General features: G+C 50.8%; 1 protein-coding gene and 1 long non-coding RNA gene across 20 annotated transcripts in view; one reads left to right on the top strand and one right to left on the bottom strand.

Moving 5' to 3' along the window:
• WNK2 (WNK lysine deficient protein kinase 2) overlaps nucleotides 1–25,372 on the top strand; it is a 117,291-nt gene that overhangs the window by 48,960 nt on the left and 42,959 nt on the right. For all 19 annotated transcript variants that reach the window (XM_070495332.1, XM_044757063.2, XM_070495345.1 and 16 more), the window contains exons 9-19: nucleotides 1,475–1,680; nucleotides 3,760–3,891; nucleotides 4,220–4,399; nucleotides 5,659–6,213; nucleotides 8,183–8,476; nucleotides 9,004–9,053; nucleotides 9,926–10,094; nucleotides 10,181–10,297; nucleotides 10,678–10,848; nucleotides 11,097–11,142; nucleotides 11,603–11,722. In XM_070495332.1, the coding sequence (XP_070351433.1) occupies nucleotides 1,475–1,680; nucleotides 3,760–3,891; nucleotides 4,220–4,399; nucleotides 5,659–6,213; nucleotides 8,183–8,476; nucleotides 9,004–9,053; nucleotides 9,926–10,094; nucleotides 10,181–10,297; nucleotides 10,678–10,848; nucleotides 11,097–11,142; nucleotides 11,603–11,722 (2,040 nt within the window). The remainder of the gene's footprint in view (nucleotides 1–1,474; nucleotides 1,681–3,759; nucleotides 3,892–4,219; nucleotides 4,400–5,658; nucleotides 6,214–8,182; nucleotides 8,477–9,003; nucleotides 9,054–9,925; nucleotides 10,095–10,180; nucleotides 10,298–10,677; nucleotides 10,849–11,096; nucleotides 11,143–11,602; nucleotides 11,723–25,372) is intronic.
• LOC123280299 (uncharacterized) lies at nucleotides 530–4,794 on the bottom strand. The gene is made up of 4 exons (XR_011497228.1): nucleotides 4,624–4,794; nucleotides 2,138–3,169; nucleotides 1,752–2,021; nucleotides 530–903 (listed from the first exon to the last, which is right to left on the bottom strand). It is a non-coding gene; the product is annotated as an uncharacterized lncRNA (long non-coding RNA).

Genomic DNA, 25,372 nt, shown 5'->3' with positions numbered 1-25,372 from the left:
TCACCACAGTCCAGATGAAGCTCAGAGAGAGGGCTGGGCCAGCCCCCGTGACTGTGAGGATGGGTTAAAATTAGATGTTTCAAGTTTAATTTGAAATATCCCAATAACAAACACATTCCCTTTAAAAATAGGAGATATTACCTGTATGGTTAGAGTCACTTTATGTCAAATTTGTCCGGTCTGTGGACATTCTCTGTTGTGTGCACTCTCTCTGTCTGTCTCTCCCTCTGTCTCTCTGTGTCTCTCTCCCTCTCTGTGTGTCTCCTTCTCTCTCTGTCTCTCCCTCTCTGTGTCTCTCTGTTTGTGTCTGTGTCTCTGTCTGTCTCCCTCTCTTTGTCTGTCTCTCCCTCTCTGTCTGTCTCTCTGTCTCTCCGTCTCTCTGTCTTTCTCTCTAAGTGGAGACACAACCAGCCATCTCGTTACACTCAGAGCCCCGTGTCTACTGGGTTTTGCACACTCACACCTCAGTGTTCTTATGTCTTCCCAAGTTAAAGTAAGTTCAGGTCAGCCCCAGGGAAACATTATTTTGATGCAAAGCAGACAAGATTCCCTTTTACTTTATTTGTTTAAACCATGAGCGGACGCGATGCTGACACTGGAAATGCTTGGTGTTCACAGGTAGCAGACATGATATCCGTGTAGCTCGTGGGCTCTGGCAGCAGTGACCAAAAGTGCCACTTCAGGCGGGTCTTTGTTCTTCCCCTCATGGCACAGCCCCACGGCCGCCTGTCTTCCCTGTCTTGGCAGATGTACCTGTGGGCTGTGTGGTCCTTCTGTGCCCTGTGTGCGGGTGGCTTGTCCACCGAGGCTGGGTTTGACCTGTGTGCTGGGCTGAGCATGGGTGAGGCCAGCTCTGGGAGTCTCCTTGGACTGTGGCGCCTCCAGTCCCCCCTCACGGTCTCTCTGTGGAGCCAACCAAGTTAGACACAGGACTGTGATGTGGCTTTGGACCCAGATCTTCCCACTTCGGGCTCTTTGAGGTGGTGAGCAAGGCGGTCAGGGTCCTGAGACCCCCTGCCTGCCCTACCAGACACAGGAGGTCCTTATTTTATCCCCACCACTGAGCCCAACTCTGTAGCTTTTTCTGCCCCGACACGCCCTCGGCCTCCTCTGACCCCTCGTGCCCTGGGAGACTGAGCAGGCCCGCCTTCAAGGCCAGGTCAGGGGTGTGGTGGGGCCCTGTCCGTGACCGGGAGGCAGCCGCCGTCCTGCACATAGAGGTTGTGCAAGGTGGCCCCTGGGGTCCGTGTCCCCATGGCAGGTGGCTCCCAACGCCAGGCCACCTCGGGGCATGCAGGGACAGTCCCCCCTACGCGCTGCTGCGGGGCTGTTCGTCGAAGTTGACATGTATCTGTGACTCATGTGGTCTTTGTCTCGCAGGAGAAGCGTGCGGCCGAGCCGAGTGTGGCTGAGCCCGCCGTGCTCCTGAGACTGGAGCACCTAGCTGCTCTGACTGTGCCTTTATCCTCCGCAGCCGACAGCACCTTTGACAGCGGCCAGGGCTCCACCGTGTACTCGGACTCGCAGAGCAGCCAGCGCAGCGGGGTGCTGGGCTCGCTGGCCGACGCGGCACCCCCAGCCCCGTGCGTGTGCAGCCCCCCAGTGAGCGCGAGCACCGGCGATGGTCCCGGCCTGCCCTCCAGCCTGCCTGCGCCGGGGCCCTACCAGCAGCCCGCTGTGGTGAGTTGCCCACCCCTCGTGCCAGAGCCAGCCCCCAGGCCGCCCTCCCTGCCACGACCCCCCCGAGAGACCTGCCCGGCTGGTGACACCAGTGACGAGTGATGGGGCCGCGCTGGGCCTGAGACGGCAACGCAGACGGTGGCAGAGGTCACAGGAAAGCGTCCTTGATAGCGAGGAGCTTCGGCTCCGTCCAGGCCCCGCGTTCCAGGGGTGTTAGACGTGTCCCCCCTGCTCTGCGGCTGTCGGAAGTTGGGGTGCAGGTGGCCACATCCTGGGAACGTCTTCAGGGGCTTGTGAGAAGCAGGTGGGAAGGGCCCCAAGCTTCTGCCATGGAATCGTGTCTGAGACATGGAAAGACATAGGTGAAATGGAAATTGCTAGAAGAGGGGGTGCATTGGGCATTTATTTTTCGATTTTGATTTTTTTTAATGCAAAAGAAAGCAAAATGATTGCTTGCCTCGTGATCCCAAGCGGTCAGTGCAGAGAAGTTGCCTTTGAGGCAGGTGGTGGAGGGGGGTCCAGAGGGAGGTTTAGACCCTGAGGCCAGAAGCGGGTCAGGGCCGCCCCCCCTTCCCCCAGGGAGCCACTCCATCCCTACTCTCGCTCACGCCCTCTGGCCGCGCTGTGCCCCGTCCCCTCCTGTCCTCAGCTCCTTGCTTCTGCCGTTTCCCTGTGTTCTCAAAATGAGGTGGAGTGTGATTTTACTCAGCAGGAAGAGCTCAGTTGGGAAATTGCCCCATGCTGCTCAGAGCAGTCACCCATGCTGGGGCTGAGCCAGACCATCCCACTGGCCCTCAGCTCCCCAGGTCAGGGTCATGGTTTCCCTGGCCATGTGTTATGCTCTCCACCGGGGCCCCAGCACGTGCCTCTCCCACCTCTGGCTTGCAGGCTGGGACCCTGAGCACAGGGAGGTCACCCGCCCGGCCAGGGGCGCCCTATGGACTTGGCTGGAGCACTGGCCTCATCTCCTTCCTGTTATGTGGAAACACCTTGGGCAGCAGGGGTGTCTGGGGGCGTCCCCAGGGTGCGCTGAGGCTCTGGGGCGGTTGCCGCGGTAGTGTGCCCCTGGGACCCAGGGAGGGAAGAGAACAGAGGGGAGCCTCTCCTCTGAGGCCTCAGCTGCACGCTCCTGATTCCTACTGGGCTGTGGGTGGTGGCGGCTCGAGGAACAGGTGCATGGATGGCTTGTTCCGCGCCATGGCTTCGGATAAATGCAGAAGCGGTTCCATCCACCAGTGCAGCTGGTCACAGGAGCGGTCTCGGTTGTGGAAATTACTGTCACCCGTTTCATCCACCAAACCTCACGTGAGAGACTTTCTGCTGTCTATGTGGAGAGTCAGGCCGTCGGCTCAGCCATTGCTGCGTCCGACCCGTTCCTCCATCTCAATACCTGCTTCTGCGTCCCCAGTATTTTGAAGTAAATCCCCGACAGGAAGACATTTTGCCCATGAATAAATATTTCGCTGTGTATCTCTGCAGGATCAGGACCCTTGAAAACAAAATTTAATACCATTATTGGACCGAAAAATGTACAAATTAACAGCAGTTCTTAATAGCATCCAACAGCCAGTGCTCAGAGTTCCAACTCTTTCCCTCTTGGTTTCTGCGCCCCGTTTCTCTCTTCTGGTGGCTGAGCCACTGGAGACCCTGGCTCTGCAGAGTGCCCCTCCCCCCATGCTGCTCTGCCGACCGTTCCCGACGTTCTGTATCCCATTTGTGGATGTGTCTGTGCATAGACGTGTTCCGTGTCCTACAGACAGCATATGCAACTATATGTCTCCATCCCTTAATGTCAGATCAAGCATTTCTCGGCAGTTCCACGGAGTCCTTGTAATGATCTTTCCTCACGATTGCATGATATTCCATGGAGCTGATGTTCCAGAACATTCCCTGTTTGGGGGTTGTGGCCATTCTGGTTTAGGGGCCAGGACACCTCGCTTCTGCTGAACTGTGTTCCTAGGGAAAGCATCCCTGGCAGGACGGGCACAGGGAGTGAGAGACGGGTCCCCGCGGTTGTGGAGCACGAGCCGGGGGGTCCTGAGGGCCACTGTTGAGCGTGGCCCTTTGTGCTCTTTGCAGCCTGGCCTGTCGGTGGGCTCCATCCCGCCCCCCACCCGCCCTCCACTCCCACAGCAGCGTTTCCCGGAACCGGCCATGAGTTTCGCCCCTGTGCCGACGGGCCCAGGCCAGCCCGCACCCCCAAGCCACCAGGTGAGTACTGGCCGCCCCTTATGGCCACCATCGTGCCTCGGTCTCCCTGGCCCGCTGGCCCTGCTGGTCCTTCTCTGTGGTTCCCCAGGGCTGGGGGGCAGATGGACATGGGGGCTCTTGTGTCTGGAGTTCACGGAGCGTTAGCACGGGGAGGAGCCTCGCTTGCCAGAACGATTCACCCAGGTCTGCGCTTCCAGGGCTCCAGGCTGGCGGGGGTGTGTGTGCACGTGTGTGGTGTGTGTGCGCAAGTTGGTTTTCTCTATCCTGTCGAGGCATGAGGGGTGTCTCAGCAGGATGTGGGTCTCAGAAGCCCCTTCCCTCCCTCTAGCCTCCTCCGCTGGCCCAGCCGACGCCCCTGCCGCAGGTCCTGGCACCACAGGGCCCTCTGCAGCCGGTGGCCCCTGTCCTGCCTCCGTACCTGCCTCCGAGCTCCCAGGTGGTGGCCCCCGCTCAGCTGAAGCCCCTCCAGATGCCGCCGCTGCAGCCTCTGGCTCAAGTCCCTCCACAGGTGCCCCCCCTTCCCCATCCAGCCTCGCGCCCTCCCCCAGCTGGGCTGCCGGTCTTCGTTCTCTGTGCTGCCAGGGTCCCTCGGGGTGGGAACACTCCCTGATGATGCGACGGCCGGGCTGCCGTGCCCACCTGCCCTCAGCGTCTGTCCCAGGCATGTCTAGGATGGGCAGGGCTTAGTCCAGAGTCAGGCCGAGGAGCCATGACAGAGCTGTGAGCACAAACCTGCAGTCACTGTCCACTGCAGAGCCACCCGAGGCCATGCTGACAGGGACTCCTTGGGTGCCGGGCCATCACCCAGGCTAATGCCCCCGGTGCTGGTCATCCGGGGACCCTGGGTCACAGGATGGCTTTTCTTTGCGGGTTCCGTCACAGTTGCATCGTCAGGGCTAGGATGGGAGGGGCCGCTTCCTGCAGAAGGTGTGGCTGTTTCTGTGGTTTAGGGTGCCATCCTGTCACCTGGCCTTGTCCTTGTCACGCTCAGAATGGCTCCACTATCTAGTTAAACCTCTACTGTGCACGTCCGTGGTCACGGCCTTTAGCTGCTTTTCAAATATGCAGAAGTCGGTTGGTGTTTTCACTGCGCTACAATTGGACAAAGGCACGTTTCACGGGTGCTCGTGTGCCCCCGCCGCCTAAACGGCCCTGTTCTAAAGAGAAAACTCTCAGAGTTGCTGAAATGTTTGAAGTGCTAAGTCCACAGGGTCAGATACTGGGTGTCTCCAGGATGGAAGACCAGACACGGAAGGTTCCAGAGCTCCACTGTTGGGAGCTGCCACCCTTCCCTGAGCCACGTGCAGAGGGGTGTCGCCTCAGCCAATGGGGAGGGCGCACAGGAAGAGATGCTTTGCCCCAAGAGAACCTGCCGAAGACTCTGGTCCCGGAGGGAACCCATATAGAGCAGGAAATCCAGCAGGAAAACGTCAACGTCAGGTGTCAGGTGGCCCTGACAGTCCTAGCCTTTCTGAATGAAAACACGCAAGGCTGTGAAGTGGTCACGCCTGTGACTCCTTGTATCTGAGCCTCCCCTGCCATCCTCGTGGCCGCCTGGCGGTACATGATGAGCCCCAGAGTGGTCCAGAGGGTACCGCAGGGCCTCTCAGGCTGTCGAGTGCCCACCGTGCCGAGGCCTCGTGCCTTCCTTCTCTGTTGCACGGTGCTCCGCGCTAGGCTTTGTTAATTTGGGCTTGTGTTCGGGGTCCCCAGTACGGGTGTGCTGCCGGGGGGGCGGCCCTGGCTGACATGCTGTCTCTCTTTCAGATGCCTCCGCTTCCTGTCATTCCCCCCGTCGCACCGCTGGCCACCATCGACAGCCTCCCCACGGCCCTCCCTGACCTGCCGGCCGCCGGTGTGCCGGCCGTGCCTGCCCCCTCTCAGTATTTCTCTCCGGCTGTCATCCTGCCAAGCCTCCCACTCGCCGCCGCCACTGCACCCCTGCCTGCGGCACCGGCCCTGCCTCTGCAGGCAGTCAAACTGCCCCACCCGCCTGGGGCACCGCTGGCTGTGCCGTGCAGGACCATCGTGCCAAACGTGGCAGCCACCACCGCCGCCATCCCTCTGCTGGCCGTTGCCCCGCAGGGCGTGGCCGCTCTGTCCATTCACCCCGCCGTGGCCCAGCTCCCAGCCCAGCCTGTGTACCCCGCGGCCTTTCCGCAGATGGCGCCTGGTGATGTCCCGCCTTCCCCCCTCCACACGGTGCAGCACGTGCCGGCTCCTCCTCCGCAGCCGGTGCCCCCCACGCTGCCGCAGGCCCACCAGCCGAGCATCGCCCGCCTTCCGGAGCAGGCCGCTGTGGCCACCAGTGCCGGGAGCCAGGTGAGCCCCCTGCTGGGCAGGGCCCGCTCTCCAGCCTCTGGGAGAGCCCTTAGCACCCAGAGGTGCAAGTTCTCAGCCCTCTGCTCCTTTACTGCACCTTGACCTGGGGGCACAGTGGGGACAGGCAGGCAGTGCTGTCCCGCGGCCACGGCTTCTCATCCACTATGGGGGTGTCTGCTCTTCCTCCCTCTTCCCAGCAAGTACTCGGAGCCGTGGGAATTGGGGCAGCCAAAGGTTCCACTGTCGGTCCCTTCCTGAGGGTCAGTAGCAGCTGCTGGTGGTTGGGGGTCCCTCCCATGCTGCGCGTTGAGGTGCCTGGCCTCCCCTCGGTGCGGCTGCAGCAGCCTCTCCATGGGCGCCAGGGAGGCTCCCACGGCCTGGTGCCTTGTCAGAGTGAGATGGGGGGACAGCCCCATCTCAGCAGCCAGGAATGAGGCAAACGGGGTTCCAGGGGTTCAGTCGCCATGGGCTGGGCGGTGCTCGGGGCACACAGGCTGCTGATTCCAAGGGGTTGTGGCAGACAAGGATGATGTCCTGGAGGCAGGTGGGGACCTTGGGCAGCTTGCTACACTGACAGTGAAGGGACAGAGGGACACGTGCCCTGCTGGATGGCTGGGCCTCTCTGTGCCTCCACACACCTGTGCAGCCCACATGTTTTGGAGCTTCAGGGCTGTTACCCAACTTCATTGATGAGAGGAGCCTGCGGGGAGGCCTCCCACCTGGGGGCTTGTCACATGGGGGGCCTCCTACCTGGGCGCCTCTCCCCTGGAGGCCTCCCACCTGGGGGCCTCCCCCAACGGGACCTCCCACCTGGGGCTTCGCACCTGGGTGGGCCTCCCACTTGAGGGTTCTCCCACCTGGCCCCGCCCTGGCTCTAAGCCGCAGCAGCTGTGTGCAAGTGGGCACGACCTTTGCCTTGTGAGCTCCAGCTCCTCTCGTGAGGTGGGGCTGACGGTCCCCTTTGGATTTTGTCGTGAAGGTTCATCCTGACAGTGTGCGAAGGTGCTGGGTGCCCCCAGCTCGTGTTGCACCTGTTCCCGTCTGGAGCGAGCCCCTGCGTCCTAAGGACATACAGGTCCTTCTGGACGTGGCTCCTCGCTGTCTGATTTCCAGAAAAGATTTGTATGTGGAGAAGGAAGGGAGTTTTAATGAGCAACAGGGTGGCGTTTAAGAGCGAGTGTGAGAAGGCACAGCAGTGCAGTGGCCTGAGTGGGCACTTGCACGGTCCTTTACTCACAGTGGTGCTGACCACAGGTGAGGGCCCTTTCGGGAAAGCCAAGGGCTGAGTGGAGGCCTGGACTGGCGCCTTGCTCAGCCTGTAGCTGCGGAAGGCGTGTGTGCTCGAGGTCGCTGGCCAGGTGTGCTGGCCTTCCTGCTGCCGGCTGGAGGGTCTGGGGTTTATTGATGGGATGGCTTGGCTGCCCACGGGCTTCCCTGTGCTGTGGGCAGTGATGCCCCTGACCACAGCAGCAGGACAGGCCAGAAAGGACAGGTCCACAGCTGGGCTGCAGCTTTCGCGTCTGACCCCACGCACCGCGTTGCTGATGGGTCTCAGGCCAGCAGGCCCAGCATGGGTTGCCCATGGGAGGCCATGGTCCACGGCCCCTGGCCAGAGGCTGGTGGGGAGCACAGGCACTGAGCTGACGGGGCGGTTGGGCCCGTGGTCAGTGCTGGACCCGGCTCAGGGCCTCTCCTGGTGTAGCCGGAGGCCACAGGGGAAGTGTGGTGTTGGGTTTGATCTTACACACACAGGAACACAAGAGGGCTGTTCCCGTTTCTTCCTGCCAAGTCCCCGCGCTGACAGCTCCAGGGCCAGGCCTTGCCTGTGGGGAGGGGAGGGTGGGTTGGAGCCCTGGAGAGCTCGTGGCCCAACGGAGGTGGCACCTACTTTGCTCTGAGACCCTTAGGGCCCGGCAGGGAAAGTGGGGCCTGGCCTCTTGACTTGCATCCCCGTCTTCTGTGCCCCCAGGTGCTGCTTGGCCACCGACCTCCGTATGCCGTGGATGTCTCTGCCCAGGTCCCCACGGTGCCCACACCGGCCACCATCCTCTCCCCTCCTCTGCCGGAAGTGCTGCCGCCCGCCGCCCCTGAGCTCCTGCCTCAGCTCCCCGGCTCCCTGGCCCCCACGGCAGTGGCGGCTGCTCCAAGCCTGCCTGTCCAGACCACCACGCTTCTGCCGCCTGCTCACCCTCCACTGCCCAGCGGGCCGGGGATCACTGGCCCCGGCCCTGCTGTCCAGCTGACCGTGGAGCCGGCCCTGGAGGTGTGTGCCCTCCCCTCAGGGCTCAGCCTGCAGCATGTCACCCTGACCCCTGACCCCACCATCATGGTGGGCCCATGCTCGGTGACCTTGGGTCTCCGTGCTAGAAGTCGGGGACGTGCTGAGGACGGTGGCAGCATGCGCCCCAGGACAGCCCTGTGGGAGCTACTGCCATCTCCCTCTGCCGTCCCTGCGTGTCACCCTTTCCTGAAGCTCGTGTGCAAGTGGACAGTGTGGCTTTTACGCGTGGCGTTAGAGTGCTTCCCCTGCAGGTGATGGGAAGGCCTGCCACCAGCTTTCTGGGGCCTGTGGGCATCCCGTAGGGCCGGTCAGAGGGTGAACGTGTTTGGAAAGGGGGCGGCCCCAGCTTTTAGGAATCCACTTGACTCCGGGCGTTCAGCGCGATGAGAACCCTTGGCCCTGCTGCCCCGCGTGGCGGCTGTGGTCAGAAGGGCGCGGGCGGGCTGGGCCGCCGGTGCCGTGCGCGGGAACGAGCGTGACCCACCCTCCTTTCCATGGTTGTGTTTCAGGAGCAGGCCTCGCAGGACAAGCAGCCCGGCCTCCTGCAGAGCTGTGAGAGGTAACGGCCCGGCCTGGCCAGGGATGGCGTGGGTGGGCGTGGGCCACACGTGGACTCGGCTTGTGGTGTAGCTGCCCCTTCACACAGGCCCCTGCCATGTCCGGGCTTCCGACAGTGGCGCCTGTTTTCCCAGCCTTCCCTGGGGGTGCTGCGGGGAGCTCCCCCGTGGTCTTGCTCAGGGCCTCTTGAAGTGCGGTCCTCAGATGCTCCCGGCTGTTCTGGGTCCTGGCGCTGGTCTTTGGTGCCGTGGATGTTCCAGAGAGAGAGGCCACAGACAGAGAGTCTGCATGCCCGGGGCTGAGGGGAGGCTGGGGAGCCGGGCAGAGTCCAGCCCACAACCAGGTCTCCCAGCGCCTGTGGCGCCTGTCATTTCCCAGTCACAGTACATGTCGCGTTTGGGGAGGGCGCTGGTTACAAGAACTGACTGTGTCCCACCTTCCTGGTGCACCAGGCACCCAGCTCTGCACTCCACAGACTCTCCTGGAATCCTATGCCGGTCCCACGCGGTTGGCATGTTCCCGTGGTGTTGCACAGATGGGGAAACTGAGGACGGGGGAGGGTTGTTTCTTAATCCACACATTTACTGAGAGCCAGGTGGGCCTGATCCAAGGTTAGGAGGCTCAGAGGACTGAGGTCTGGGGTCAGAAAATCTATGCATCCCCCACGGCCCCAGGACAGACGCTGCAGTGGGAGAAGCGGCTTTGGGCCCTGCTTCCGGCTCGGGGGTCTCCCTGCCAGGCATGGCTGGGTCAGCCCCTCCAGGCTCTCTGGCTGAGCACGTCAGATGCTGAAGCTCCTGGCTATCTCCTGAGCAGCCAAGCTTCCGCGAGGTCGTTCCCGCGGGTGCTGTGACGTTGTTGATTTTCGTGCAGCCTCGGAGGTTCCGATGTGGCTTCTGGAAGAGAGATGAGTGATGGTGGTGAAGGCGCCTTTGGTGGGGGGAAGCTGGAAGGCAGGGCCGCCCGGAAACACCACCGCAGGTCCACGCGTGCGCGCTCCCGCCAGGAGAGGACCAGCCGACCCCGGCTGACCATCTTGAATGTGAGTGGCCTGGCGGGACAGCCCAAGGGCTCAGGGCTCCCTGGGCGGGGTCTCCTCCGTTGGTCCTACTGCCTGAGTGTCCATAGGTGTGCAACACGGGGGACAAGATGGTGGAATGCCAGCTGGAGACGCACAACCACAGGATGGTGACGTTCAAGTTTGACCTGGACGGGGATGCGCCTGATGAGATCGCCACCTACATGGTGAGGCTGCGTGTCCTGCCCGGTCAGCTGAGGCAGTGGCACCTCCCCCAGGAAGGCGAGCCTGTCTCCCACTTGTCCCTTGGGCTCGTGCCTGCCAGCCCCGCTCAGGGAGTGTTGGCTGCCGTCCTTCCTCGTCCTCTGGCCTCTGTAGCTGGCCACCTGCTCGGGCTAGTGCTGGTCTCTCACCTGGACACCTTGCTTCTTGAGCCGCGGCTCTCCTCACTGAGCTATGCAGCCCCCGTGGCAGGGACTGGACCCCCTGGCCGTGTTTCCCCTCCTGGGCTCAGCCCCGAGCAGAAATCAAATCCCTCAGTGGTGATGCAGAGCGGCCGGCGGCCTGTGGTGCGTCCCCGCCAGCAGGGCTGCACGTGCTGTTGCAGGTGGAGCACGACTTCATCCTGCAGGCCGAGCGGGAGACGTTCATCGAGCAGATGAAGGACGTCATGGACAAGGCAGAGGACATGCTCAGCGAGGACACGGACGTGGACCGTGGCTCCGACCCTGGGGTGAGCCCGCCCCATGTCAGCACCTGCGGCCTGGGCGCTGGGGAGGTGAGTCCCAGGGCCTGCTCACCCCCACCTCCCAGCTCTGAGCGCAGGGCTGGGCCGCCACCTGCTGCCTGCTGGAGGAGCCCGCGGGCTGAGCGGTGCCGGGTAGGGCAGCCGGGAGGACGGGCACCTTCAGTTCTGTTAGAGACGTCCAAGCCTCAGGCCCTTGGATGTTTTGAGGCCACGTTGTGCTCCAAAGGATGCCCTCGTTCTATGCAGTCTGCTGATTTCCGATCCTTTAACTCCATCAGGAGAGCCGCCAGTCCCAGGCCGATGCCCCGGTGTATCAACAGAACGGTACGTCTGCCCTTGGGCCGCGGCCTTCCCATCACGGGCCCTTCTCTGTCTTCCGGCAGCCATTCACTGAGAGCCCACGGAGCATTTTGTAAGGCGTCTGGCCGTCACACTGGGGGGGCTGCGGCTTGTGGCGAGCATCCCCCCATCTGGGGATGCCGCCCTGTCTGAGGAGCCACGTCTGGCCCGGTGGGGACTGAGCATGGGTAGACTGGCTGCCGCCTGCTGGTCCCCCGGCCAGCACGATGCCGTCACTGATGGCACCGAGGGTGTCCCGGGAGCTAAGCCTGTGCCTGGGGTTCTTGTGAGAGCTTCCGGCTGCCAGTGAGGGGCACGCGAGTGGGCGGCATGTCGCCCCCCGGTGGGAGAAGAGTTCTGCGAAGTCCCCTGTGGCTGGTTGGGTGCCGCCGGCCGTGGGAGAAACTCACTGGCTCTCGCCTCCTGTTTCTGTGCTGCCCCTCAGTCCTGCACACTGGGAAGAGGTGGTTTATCATCTGTCCGGTGGCTGAGCACCCAGCGGCAGAGGCCCCCAAATCCTCGCCCCCACTTCCTCTGAGCTCCCTGCAACCGGAAGCCAGGCAAGGTAGGAGCAGCCAGAGCCCCCTAGCTGTCCCCCGTCCCTGTAACGCGGCTCGCCTCCTCCCGTGTATCGCTCGCATCCCCCCGGGGTCCTCAGCCCGGCTTTCCTCGCACTCACGTTTCGCTGGCATGTGCTGTGTGCCCAGTCGGGTGTAAGGGGCTCTTCCTGCACTGTCGCCCGAAGCCCAGAGCAGCCTGTGGGGCCGTACCCCTGTCTGTAACCCATCCCAGTGTCCCCCGAATGAGCCAAGTGAGGCAGCAACTCTAGTTTGGGCTGCCCGGTGCCTTCGCTGTGCAGGTGAACCCCATGGCTGCACAGGTGTGTGACGAAAGCCTCTGCTCTCCCGTTTCCTACCAGTGTCGTCTTGTGACTAGCTCCCCACCCCGACGTGGCCCACCTGCTGGAACATGCCCCTGGTGGTTCTGCTTGTTTTGCTGGTGGGATGGGAGGGACCCTTTCGGTGCTGAGACTCTCTGATTGTAAATTGTCCCCAAGGAAAACCGACCTTCTGAGATTGATCTGCACCTGCGTGGGCAGACACCAGCAAGCTTGCCCTTGGGGCTGTCGGTTAAATTCGGGTTTTGTGGTCCCTTGGGAGGCTGCAGATAGTCACTTGAACAGATTTAAGGTTTAATTCCCTGTAAGTTGGCCGGAAAAAGTTGTCCTTTATATAACTTGACCTGACTTTATGGTACAATTGCGAAAAATACCTGTAAGTCATTTTCAATTTCGTATCCTGTGTTTCCAGTAACTTCCCTTAACACTTTTGGAGATTCGTTCCCTTGGGGAAGAGTCAGCCTAATAAGGAAACCCCCAACAGAGCTGTGATCTGAGACCTGAGTCTGGCAAAGGGCCTGCCTGGCCTGTACTGAGGGGTCACGGAGGAGCAGACGGTCTGCAGTGGCTCAGTTTTGACATGAGCGTATGTTCATCTATGACTTCTTGGTGTTGATACATACACAGTTAATTAGGGAGGGAAAACCCTTGTTAAAGTAAAGCCAATTTTCTGAGTGGTGTAGTGGGCAAGAAGATGTGCCCGGAGTTAAACCCTCATCCTTCACTGTGCACTGACTGCAGGAAACCTTTCAGAACCAGTCTCTTTATCTATAAAAAGAGAAGAAGGAAGCAGCCACTTCCAAGGATGGCAGATCTATTCATTTGGATTAATCATTCACTTAGGATGACCAAAAAGTTGGACGAATTCTAAAGATCATCTGCTTGAAGGTGTTCGGATTGTCTAAAGATAGTGGAGAATTATCAGGCCAGGGTCCAGGGAAGGATGGACACCAGGATGTGAGCCCAGTGTTGGACTGTTCCCCTGGGTGCACCTCCCATTCCTGCAGGGTGGCTGAGAGGCTGCGTGTCGAAGCTTCGATAGCTCACCAGGCTGGAGAAAAAGGGGCTCTGAGCCGTGGGCCAGGTGGGGCCCCTGCTGGAGTGCTGTGCTGGAGGAGCAAAGGGCACCTGCAGGTGGACGGGCCAGGCAGAGCAAGGAGTCTTCTCAGAGCACAGCACCCTTATGAAGGTGAACTCAGAGCACTGTGTGCTCAGGCAGAGGCACACAGGTCCTTTCTGCGGGAAGGTGACACCATTCTGGACCTCACATTACTTACACAAATAGTTCAGTGAATGCCGTATCTGGCACATAATAAAAAAATATCTAGACAGAGAGTCCTGGTTCTGGCTAGGATGGCATGTGCCCATGCCACCAGCCCTTCTCTCCCCTGAGCTTGAGTGTGCGCCTGGGCCAACACTGGCACGGCTCTTTAAGGACTCGGGGAAATAAGTAGCAGCAGGAGGATGGGGAGGTGCACCGGAGTTCCAAGGACCACTGAGCTGGTGTTGAGCTTAGCATTTCCCTCTGGTGTTTCCTGGCCTGAGCTCAGCGCTGTGTGAAGGCTGGGAGTGAGCACGGGAGGCAGACAGAGAAGCTCCAGGAGGCGCCCTCTGGTTTGGGGTTGCACAGCAGGAAAGGGAGCTCCTAAAGCTCAGAGAGAAGGTGGCGGATCTCTCCATTTTTCCTTTTGCCCTTTTTCTTGCACCGCAGTCCGCAGACAGTTCTGAGGGTCAGCAGCAGGTAACAGGAGCCAAAACCACGAGACGGGAGAACCTTCCTCTCTGTTGGGTAGAGGCAGGGCTCAAAGAGTACAGACCCAACACCCATTACTTCCTTTCTCTGTCCTGCCACTTGGCCCTGCTTCTCACAATTATGGAAGTGGATGGTTTCTCTCCAGAGAAATGGGAGTCCCAGGGGACCAGGAAGTACCAGGATGACCATGGACAGGGAAGAGCATGGGAAAGCAACCCCATAAAGTTGTTGATGAACTCCTGGCCTCACCTCAATCTGTGGGTGCATGGATCCAATCCTAATTAGCATATAAAAAACGTTGAGAACCAAGCTAATGGGCAGGCTCCCACTCAGGTTCCAGACTGGCCCCTGAGCAGCATACACTTGTTTCAGGTCAGGTCAGTACTGCAAAAACATTGAAAACTGAACTGACGTTGTAGCCACGGCTCATAGAAGGGTTGCAACTTGCAGCTTGAACCTAACTAGGTTGATTGCCTGCTAAAGCAAAAATATCAACATTCACCACGGGATTTAAACAGACTTAGGATCTCATAATATTATTCAAGCTCCAGTTTAATCCACTTTAACCAATGCAATCCAAAACTCAAGTGAAGAGCCATAAAAATGTCAACTTGCATGGAAAAAGACAGCGAACACATGACAATGATAAGGTGACATAGATGTTGGAATGATCCGACAGACTTTAAAGCAGCTATTATAAAAATGCTTGAACAGGCAATTGCAAAGATTCTGAAAACACATGTTAAGATAGACAGTATCAGGGGCTGGCCCCGTGGCCGAGTGGTTAAGTTCGCGCGCTCCGCTGCAGGCGGCTCAGTGTTTCGTCAGTTCGAATCCTGGGCGCGGACATGGCACTGCTCATCAAACCACGCTGAGGCAGCGTCCCACATGCCACAACTAGAAGGACCCACAACTAAGAATATGCAACTATGTACCTGAGGGCTTTGGGGAGAAAAAGGAAAAAAAAATAAAATCTTTAAAAAAAAAAAAAAAAAGATAGTATCAGCAAAGAAATAGAAGATACAAAAAAGAGACAAATGGAAATTTTAAAACTGCAAACTAAAATATGTGAAACTCTCCAGTCAGAACTTAGAGCAAAAGATACAAAAACAAATGAAGAGAGCCCTTGGAACGAGAGGAAAGGTCTAATGTTTGTGTCATCAGAGTTCCAGAAGGAGAGAAAAAGTGCAGTGCTGAAAAAATATCTGAAGAATAATGCTGAAAACTTCCCAAATTTGGTAAAAGACATAATCTGTAGATTCAAGAGGCTGAGTAAACACTAAATAGGATAAACCCAAAGAAATCCACACTTGGACACGTCATAAACTGATGAAAAGTAAGAATGAGAAGAAATTGCGAAAGCAGCAGGAGAAAAATGGTGTGTTACTTGGAGGGGACAGTGGTTCAGTGACTGCAGAGTCCTCACCAGAAGCCGAGGAGTCCACAGGAAGCTTTGTGGCCTCTTTAAAGTGTTGAAAGAAAAGAACTGTCAACCCAGAATTTTGTATTCAGAGAAAGCATTCTCCGGAAACAAACTGAATTAAAGCCATTCTTAGATGCAGACACCTAGGAGAAGCTGTAGGCGGTACAACTGCTCTGAAAGGATTGCCAGAGGGCTTCAGACAGCAGGGAAGTGACACTGGAGGGAAACTTGGAAGGTCAGGGCTGAAGGAGAGGAACAGAAGTGGTCAGCGTCTGGGTGGGTGTGATAGATCTCCTCTTGAGTTCTTCAGACAGGTTTGACAGGTGAAATAAATTATAATGTCTGGTGGGGCTTTTAATTTACATAAATGTAATAATATATGACATAGCGATGGTAGGAGGGGGTAAAGGACCTGTATGTTGATAATATTTCTACATCCCTGTTGAAGTCATAAAATACTGATTCTAAGGAGACTGTGAAAAATTAATATGTATTTTGTAATTCCTAGAGCAACCGCTAAAAGAATTGTACAAAGAGGGGCTGACCCGGTGGCGTAGTGGTTAAGTTCACATGCTCCAGTTCAGTGGCCTGGGGTTCGTAGGCTCAGATCGTGGGTGCAGACCTAGCACTGCTCATCGAGCCATGTGGTGGTGGTGCCCCACGTAAAATAGAGGAAGACTGGCACAGATATTAGCTCAGGGTCCATCTTCTTCACTTAAAAAAAAGAGAATCGTACAAAGAAATATATAAAACCATGGTGAATAAATTAAGGTAGAATATGAAAAAAATTAAAATAACCCAAAAAAAAGACAGGAGAAACAGGATTTTAAAAAAAGAAAAAAACAGGAAACAAACAAATCTTAGACCTACATCCAAACCAATAATTGAATTAAATGTAAATCATTAAGAGACAGAGACTGTGAGAATAGATTAAGAAAAAACTTGACCTGAATATTTGCTGTCTACAAGAAACTTCAAATAGAATGATATAGGTGTTAAAAGAAAGAGAATGGTAAGAGATATACCACGCAAGTGCTAAGCAGAAGACCCCTAGAGTGGTTATTCCATATTGGACAAAATAGACATCAGAGCAGAGAAAATTAGCAGGAATAAAAAAAAACTACATATTCATAAAAAGGTCAATTCATCAACATGACATAACAGTCCTAAATATGAATGCCCCTAACAACAAAGCTTCAAAACTGAAGCTTTGGAAGGAAAAAAAGACAAATCCAAAATTGTAATTGGAGGCTTCAACACTCTTCTCTCAGTTACAGATAAAATTGGTAGACAGAAAATCAGCAAGTATTTAGAAGATCTGGACATCATTGTCAAGTTGGCGTTTGTAGAAAACTCTACCCAACAATAACAGAGTATATATATTCTTTCCAAGCGCACATGGACCAATGACCATATCCTGAGCTATGCAACAAAACTTAACAAATTTAAAAGGATTGAAATTATATCAAGTATCTTCTCTCATATAACGTAATAAATGATAAATCAATAACAAAGATAACAGAAAAATTGTCAAACACTTTAAAATTAAATAACACTTCTAAATCTTTAAGTCAGGAAAAGTCTCAAGGAAAATTAGAAAACATTTTGAAATGAACAAGAATGAAAATATAACATATTAAATTTGTGGGATGCAGCTAAAACAGTAGAGACAAATTTATAGCATTAAATGGTTAGCTGAAGAGTTCTCAAATCAATAATGCAAGCTTCCATCTCAAGAAACCAGAAAAACGAGAACAAAATCCAAAGCACACAGAAGGAAGGAAAGATAAGAACAGAAATCAATGAAATTTGAAACAAAAACAATTGAAAAAACCATGAGACAAAAAACCAATTCTTTGGGAAAAAACGATGAAACAAAAAGCTAATTCTGTGATAAGCCTCCTCTTGCAAGACTGACAAAGAAAAAGACAAAATACCAGTGTTAGGAATAAAAGAGGAGATACCACTACAGACCCTGCATGAAAGGATAATAATCATGGAATCATAGTCATGAGTACTATAAACAAACCTACACACCTAAATTCGACAACTTAGATGAAAGAGACTAGTTCCACAAAAGCCACAAATTACTAAAACTCATCCAAGACGGAATAGATAACTTGAGCACTCCTATACTTATTACAAGACTGAATTTGTAGTGAAAAGTCTCCCCCAAAAGAATTTTCCAGACCCAAATGCTTTCCCTGGTAAATTCTATGAAACATTTGAAAAAGTAACTAACACCAATTCTACAAAATCTCTTCCAGATAATAGAAAGAGCACTTCTCACACCGTTTTATGAGGCCAGCATTGCCCTGATATAAAAACCAGACAAAGACAGTGCCCAAAAAGAGAATGACAGACCAAAATCTCTCATGGATGTAGAGGGAAAAAATTCTGAATAAAATATTAACAAGTGAAATCCAGCAATATATAAAAAGTGCAATACACTGTGACAAAGTGGAGTGTATCCTGGGAAGGCAATATTAAAAAATCAGTTAATCCACCATATTAATATCATTGGGGATTTCTCTTCCTTACAAAGGGAAAAACATCGTATCAGCTGATACAAAAAAAGCATCAGCTGTTGACAAAATCCAACATCCATTCATGATAAAATTGCTCAGCAAACTAGGAAGACAGGGGAACTTTCTCAGCCTGATAAGGGGCATCTACAGAAAACAGCTAACATCATATTTAGTGGTGAAAAGCCAAATGTGTTCCCTCTGAGACTGGGACCGAGGCATGGATGTCACTCTCTCCGTTCCTATTGAACACTGAACTAGAAATCTTAGCCATATTCCAGATGGATGAGAAACAGAAATAAAAGCCATATGGATTGAAAAGGAAGAATTAAAATTGTGTGTCTGTTTGCAGATAATGTGATTTTATATGGAGAAAATCACAAGGAAACTAAACAAACAACTCCTAGAACCAATAAGTGAATTTAACAAGATCACAGGATACGAGGTCAACCCACACAAATAAGTTTATATTTCTATTTGCTGATAGTGAATAATTGAAAACTAAAATATCGAAAGAATATAATTTACATTAGCTCCCCCCCAAAAGATACGTAGCTATAAATTTAACGAAACATACACAGAATCTGTATGCTGAAAACTACAAAATACTGATGAAATGAATCAAAGATGACCTAAATAAATGGAGAAACATACTGTGTTCATGGATTGGAAGACTCAACATAGTAAAAATGTCAGTTCTGCCCAAGGCGATCCGTAGATTTAATGAAATATCAATAACAATTCAAGCAGGATATTTTTGCTGATCTAGACAAGCTGACTCTAAAATTAGTATGGAAATGCAAAGATCCTTGAAATAGCAAATCAGTTTTTAAAAAGGAGAATCAAGTGGGAAGGGACCACACTACCCAATATTAAGACTTATCATAATGTTACAGTGATCTGGACACTGTGGTATTGGCAGAGAGACTGGCACATAGATAAACGGAACAGAAAAGAGAGCCTAGAAACAGACCCATGCAAATAGGGCCATTTGGTTTTTTGACAAAGGTGCAAAACAGCTCAATGTCTTTTCAATAACTAGTTTTGGAGTGGTTGGTCATCCATGTGCAATAATTGAACTCTGACTTATGTCTGACATCTTATACAAAAATTAATTCAAAATGCATCATATATCCAAATGTAAAATGTAACGTTGGAGAAAAATCTTTGTTTCCTGTGCCAAGGAGTTCTTAGACCTGACACCAAGAGCATGATCCATAAAAGAAGAAAGTGGATAAATCAGACATCGTCAAAATAAAAGTATTTTGCTCTGCGAAAACCATTGTCAAGAGACTGAAAAGGCATGGTACTAGGAGAAAATAATTGCAAATCACATATTCAACATAGTATTTGTTCCCAAAATATATAAAGAATTCTCAAAACTCAATGGTAAGAAAACAACTCAATTAAAAAAGGGACAATGGACTTAACAGACACTTCACCAAAGAGAATATAAGGGTGGCAGCACGTGAAACAGCATTCAACATTACTGACTACCAGAGATGTGCAAATTAAAGCCACAGTGAAGGGTCACCACACACTGATAGGGTGGCTAAACTGACAGTGTCAAGTCTTGGTATGGTGGGGAACAACTCCGTCTGTCATAAATTGCTAGTGGGGATGCAAAATGGTATGGCTATTCTGAAAACCTGTTGGCATTTTTAAAATAAAAGATACACTTACTATATGACACAACAATGTCTCTCCTCAACATTTACCCTAGAGAAATGACAGCCATGTTCACTCAAACACCTATTTATGAATGCTCCTGGCAGCTCTACTCATAATTGCCTAATTGCCCAAGTTGGAAACAACCCAAATATCCTGCAGCAGGTGAATGGACAAACAAACTGTGGTGCCTTGAAAAAGAAACAAACTGTTGATGCATGCAACAACGCGAGTGTACCTCAAACGAAGACTGAGTGAAAGAAGCCAGTCTCAACAGGCTACGTACTGTATAATCCTATTTGTAATGACATTCTTAAAAAAGTGACAGTGATAGAGGACAGGAGCAGTGTCTGACAGGGGTTAGGGGTGGGGGCAGACTGTGACCATAAAGGGATACACACGGGAGTCTTTTTTTTGGGTGATGGAGTTGTTCTGTATCTTGATTGTGATAGTAATTATATGGATATATGTGTGTTAAAATTCTTTGAACTCTACACCTGAAGAAAATGTCCATCTTATAGTATGATAATTTAGAAAGTAAAAAAAGAAAAAGTTTACATATATTGAAAAAATATATAACCAGGGAGATAATGAGGCAAGATAGCATGAAAGACAAGCAGCAGCGACAGCAGACAATCAAAGGGACCTTCAGACTTTTGCTTTAGGCCAAGATGGGTGATAGGCAATGGATTTCTCCTCCCTCAGAAGACAACCAAAAAATGCAAAATATATGAAACAATGTTTATCAGACTTTGAACATAAGGCAATGAAGGACATTGATCCCTGCAAGACTGAAAAGACTCTGATCCTCTCAGCTGACTGCCCTGAGGAAGTTTCCACACCACAGAGCAGGGAGGAGGGACCCAGGTGGAGCTCAGCTGACTCCCTGTGGAGAGGAGGCCGGCCTGAGAGTTGGGAGACCTGGGGGCAGGAGTTTGCTGGGTGGAGTTCTGGAGAGGAGACGGCAGCACAAAGAGAAAAGTCTGGAGAGGGGCAGAGGATTCCCCTTGATTATTTTGCGGAGCGCTGTGTGTGAGGAAACCAGGCAATGCCAGGAAATGAACCATTCCCAGGAATTAGAGGGAACAGTACTAGGACTCCTACGGGCCTGGAAATGTCTCTTCCCACGAGTTAGCTAGAAAGCCTTACAATTCAAGGGACATTGGGAGAGTCCAGAGAAGGACCTTGCCTCCATCAGGACAATAGTTAGCCCTAGACTGAATGTTCTCGTCCCGCCTAACGAATCTTAAGAGAAAGAACCGAAAAGAGAAGGCCAGAGTAGCTTAACTGCATCCCACAGCAGAGAGTGTTTATAAGAATACAAATTCATCCAGCACCCAGGAAGGTTAATTTTACATCGTCTGAAATCCAGGCAGAATTACCAGTCAGGAAAATATGAGAAAAATTCCGCATTCTAACCAACCCCTAGCAGACATGTTGTTAGAAATAACAGACAAGCACATTAAGACAGTTGCTGCAACTATATTCCATGTGCTCAAAAAGCTATAGGAAAGGGATATATTTCACCATATTGATAAACTAGAAAACAATCTATATGATCATCACAGTAAATGTGGAAAAGGCGTTTGACAAAATTCAACAAGTATAAACATCCTCAGCAAACTTGGAATAGAAGGGAGCTTCCTCAACTTGACCAAGAGAATGTACAAGTCCTACAGCTGACATCATACTCACTGGTGAAAGACTGGCAGCTTCCCCCAAATCGGGAGGAAGACAAGGATGTTGCCATCACGGCCTCCAATCTTCATTATACTGGAGGTTGTAGGCAGTGCAAGAAGTCAAGAAAGGGGAATAAAAGACATCTAGGTTGGAAACAAAGAACTAAAATTGTCTTTATTCATAGACAATATGATAGTGAAGAAGGACCACTGGAATCTCCACAAAAGATCCTGGAACCAGTAAGTGAGCTGGATTGTAGGATACAAAATCAATATACAAACTCTATGGTCTTTCAATATACTAGCAACAATCAAAAATTGAGATTTTAAAACAGCTATTCTTTACAATATATGAACAATTTAGAGCTAAACCTGATATCCGTAAGACCCGTCCAGTGAAAACTAAAAGACAGTGCAGACAGAAACTGAAGAGGACCTAAACCAGCACCTCTTCATCAGTGAGAAGACACCATGTTCTTCCAGTGTTAACTCTGCCTCACTGGATCGAGAAAGTCTGTGCAGCTGCCATCAGAATCCCAGAACTCTTTTTGTAGCAATTGAGAAGCTGACTGAATTTCATTGAAAATGCAAAGGACATTGGAATTTGGGAATAGGAGAACTAAATTGGAATGCTAACACTAGCTAACTTCAAGAATTATTGTAAAACGATAAGAATCAAGGCAGTGTGGTATTGGTGTGAATATGGGCAAATAGATCAGTGAAAGAGAGTGAGGAAATAGACCCATACACAGAGAGACACTTAGTTTTTTTAATAAACACACAAAGGACATTCAGTGAAGAAAGGACAATTTTTTCAGTCTTGGAATAGTTGGTCATATGTATGTCAATCCATACTTAACACTGTGTGCTGAAATCAACTCAAAATGGGATGTGGATCTGAACGTAAAACTGAAAACTGTGAAACTTACAGTAGAAAACATAGAAGAAAGTTTGTGTGGTCTTGGGTTAGACAGAGGTTTCTTAGAGCACCAGTACATGATCTGCAAAAGAAAAAAGTTGGTGAATTGAATTTCATCAAATTTAAAATGTCTACTCTTTGAGAAACTAAAGGAATGGAAAGAGAAGCTGGAGACTAGGAGAAAATATTTGCAAACCATATATGTAATAATAATAAACTTCATATTATCCAGATAACATGAGAAACTCTCAAAATGCAATGATAAGAAAATAAGCAAGCTAACAAAAATATTTATACAGACACTTCACCTAAGATATGTGGGTGCCAAATGAGTATGTGGAGAGAGAGTTATTCAGTAGAGAAATGCAAATTAAAACCACAGTGAGATATCACTATTGCACACCAATTAAAATAGCTAAAACTTAAAACACCAAGTGTTGGTGAGGATTTGAAACTCTTATACGCTGGTTCAACCACTTTGGAAAACGGTTTGGTAATTTCTTTTAAAAATAAATGTACAACTAGTGTAGGATCCAGTCATTCCACTCCTAGGTACGTATCCAAGAGAAATGACAGCAGATGTCCATACAAAGGCACATACAGGACGTTCGTAGCAGCTTTATTTATAATAGCCGGAACCTGGCACCAGCCCAGGTGTCCATCAGCAGGTGAGCAGACGAACACGTTGTGGTTTATCCGTACAATGTAACCCTGCTCTGCAATAACAGGAATAAACTGTTGATGTTCAGTACAGCATGGAGGATTCTCAAAATAATTACGCTGGATGGAAGAAGCCAGACAAAAAAGAACGCATGCTATATGATCACGTTTACATAAAAGACTAGAAAATGCAGATTAATCTGTGAGGCCAGAACACAGATCAGTAGTTGTGTGAGAATGAGGTGTGGCAGGAGAGAAGGAGGGAGGGATGGATTATACGGTTCATGAAAAAATATCTGGGAGAATGGTGGGTATATTCATTGTTGATTTTGGTGAAAGTTTTGCTTATATACCTGTGTCAAAACTTAGAAAACTGTACACTTTAAATATGTACAATTTAGTGCATATCAATTATACCTCAATAAACTGATTAAAAACCAAACACTAGTATTAAGGAAAGCAGATTCTCAGGGGTCCAGATAGTGGAGTTACGAGACAGATGTTACTGTGTCTGCTTACCCTGTTAAAAGAGAAAAATGGTTAGATGATTTTTTTTCTTCTTTTTGGTGAGGAAGATTGGCCCTGAGCTAACGTGTTGCCAATCTTCCTCTTTCTGCTTGAGGAAAGCTAACATCTGTGCCAGTTCTTCCTCTATTTTGTATGTGGGACACCACCACAGCATGGCTTGATGAGCAGTGTGTAGGGCTGTACCTGGGATCCAATCCTGCGAACCCTAGGCTGCCAAAGTGGAGCATGCAAACTTAATCACTATGCCACCAGACCAGCCCTAGAGTGATTTTCTGCCAAAGAATTGGAAACTATATGAAAAGAAATTAAGTGGAAATTCTAGAACTGAGAAATTCAATAGTTACAATTAAGATTGTGCTGGATGGTTTGTACATGGCTAAAGAGAGAATTAGCAAACTGAAAGGTAACTCAAAAGAAAATATTTATGGTAAAATAAGGATATTGAAAATGATGGAAAATACAAAAGAGGAGCTAGGAAATACAGGAGTTGCCATGAGGTGGTCAAACATATGATATCCAAACAGATGGAGTCCCAGAAAGCAGAAGGATGAGACAAAATCAAGTTTGAGGAGAGTTGAAAGGCATTAAGGCAAAATTCGAGAAGCCCTCCAAACTCTGAGAGAGAGAAGGACTACATGTAAATGTGTCGTGGTGAAAGTACTGAAAACCAGTGGCACACAGAAGAATGTGAAGCATGCTGGGGAAAAAGCAGGTGCCTTTAAAGGAGCAGCTCCCGTCTCAGGAGGTGCCGTGTTTACTGCTGAGAGCTAAAGGAAATGAGTGCCAGCTCGAGTCTCCACCCAGTGATGGGATCCTACACAAGTGAAGAAGACGTAAAGACCAACGGGACTCGTCACCTGCACATCTTGACTGAAGAGACACTAGAGGGGATATTTTTAGGCAAAAGAACAGTGACCCCAGATGGAAGAAGGTCAGAAATGCGAGAGGGTATAAAAGTAAGAGGAATTATAAATACATGGGTAGGTCTAAAAGAATGTTGACTGATAAAAACATAATGTTTTCTGAGATTTGAAATATATTTGTTCTGTTAAAATACATGAAAGGAAGGGCATATTCATCAAGGGGAGGAAATTATACTCATAGGGCCCACAGGTTCTTGCGTTGTTGGGGAAGAGAGCCAAAATCAAGAAAGCGTGTTGTCTCTGGAATCCCCTGTGAGGACTGAATTAGCACGTAACTCCCCACTCGCAGTGGAGGGGTGAAGTGGGGAAGAAGTCTTTAAAAACAAAAGGCAAGGGAACGAGATGAACACTTAGAAAGTCATTAGCAAGATGGTAGTTTTAGCCCAAATAGATCAGTAATTAAATTAAATGTAAATGAACCAAATATCAAAGGTCAAATGTGAAAAAAAGAGAACAAACCAATAACAAACTAAGATATAAGACTATGAAAGATTAAAAGTAAAGAAAGGGAAAAAGATAGAGCATGCTAACTAACCTACGCAACTAACCTAATACTAACTAGCCTAATGCTAACTAACCTAATGCTAACCTAAAGAAAGCAAGTGGAGATCTTTTTATATCAGACAAAGTAGACTGTAAGGCAGAAACATAATGGTGAAAAGTTCAGCTCTCCGGGAAGACAGAATAATTCTGTGTTTGCGTGTCTTTAATAAAAGCGTCAAAATATATAAAGCATGAATTAACAGAACTAAATGAAGAAATAGAGAAATCCACAATCATCATGGGAGTTTTAACCTTTAGACCAGAAAGACAAAAATCAATAAAGATATAAAGGATTTCAGTAATAAAATTAGCAGTCTTGTTCTGTGTGTAGAACACCCAGCAGTTGAAGAATACACATTCTTTTCAAGTCCACATGGAAAATTTTTAAATTAGCCATATGCAGGACATAAAGCAAATTTCAGTGAATTTAAAAGGATCAAAATCATTCAATGCACGTTCTCTAACATGCATCTCCTAGTTGGAAGTAAGCTAGAATTTAAAAACAAGAAGATACCTAAAAAGTCTTCACACATTTGACAGTTAAGAAATGCATTTATAATATCCCATGAAGCAAAGAAATTATAATGGAAATTAAGAAAACATTCTGAATGATAATACGACAATCATGCAAATAACAATATTACTTATCAAAACTTGTGGGATGCAGCTACCGCTATGTTTTGCAGAAACTTTTCA

The sequence above is a fragment of the Equus asinus genome, chromosome 23 (genome assembly GCF_041296235.1).
Source record: "Equus asinus isolate D_3611 breed Donkey chromosome 23, EquAss-T2T_v2, whole genome shotgun sequence".
In the NCBI taxonomy this organism is placed as follows: domain Eukaryota; kingdom Metazoa; phylum Chordata; class Mammalia; order Perissodactyla; family Equidae; genus Equus; species Equus asinus.
The sequence above is the reverse complement of the archived record's forward strand: the minus strand, read 5'-3'. Positions and strand labels throughout refer to the sequence as shown.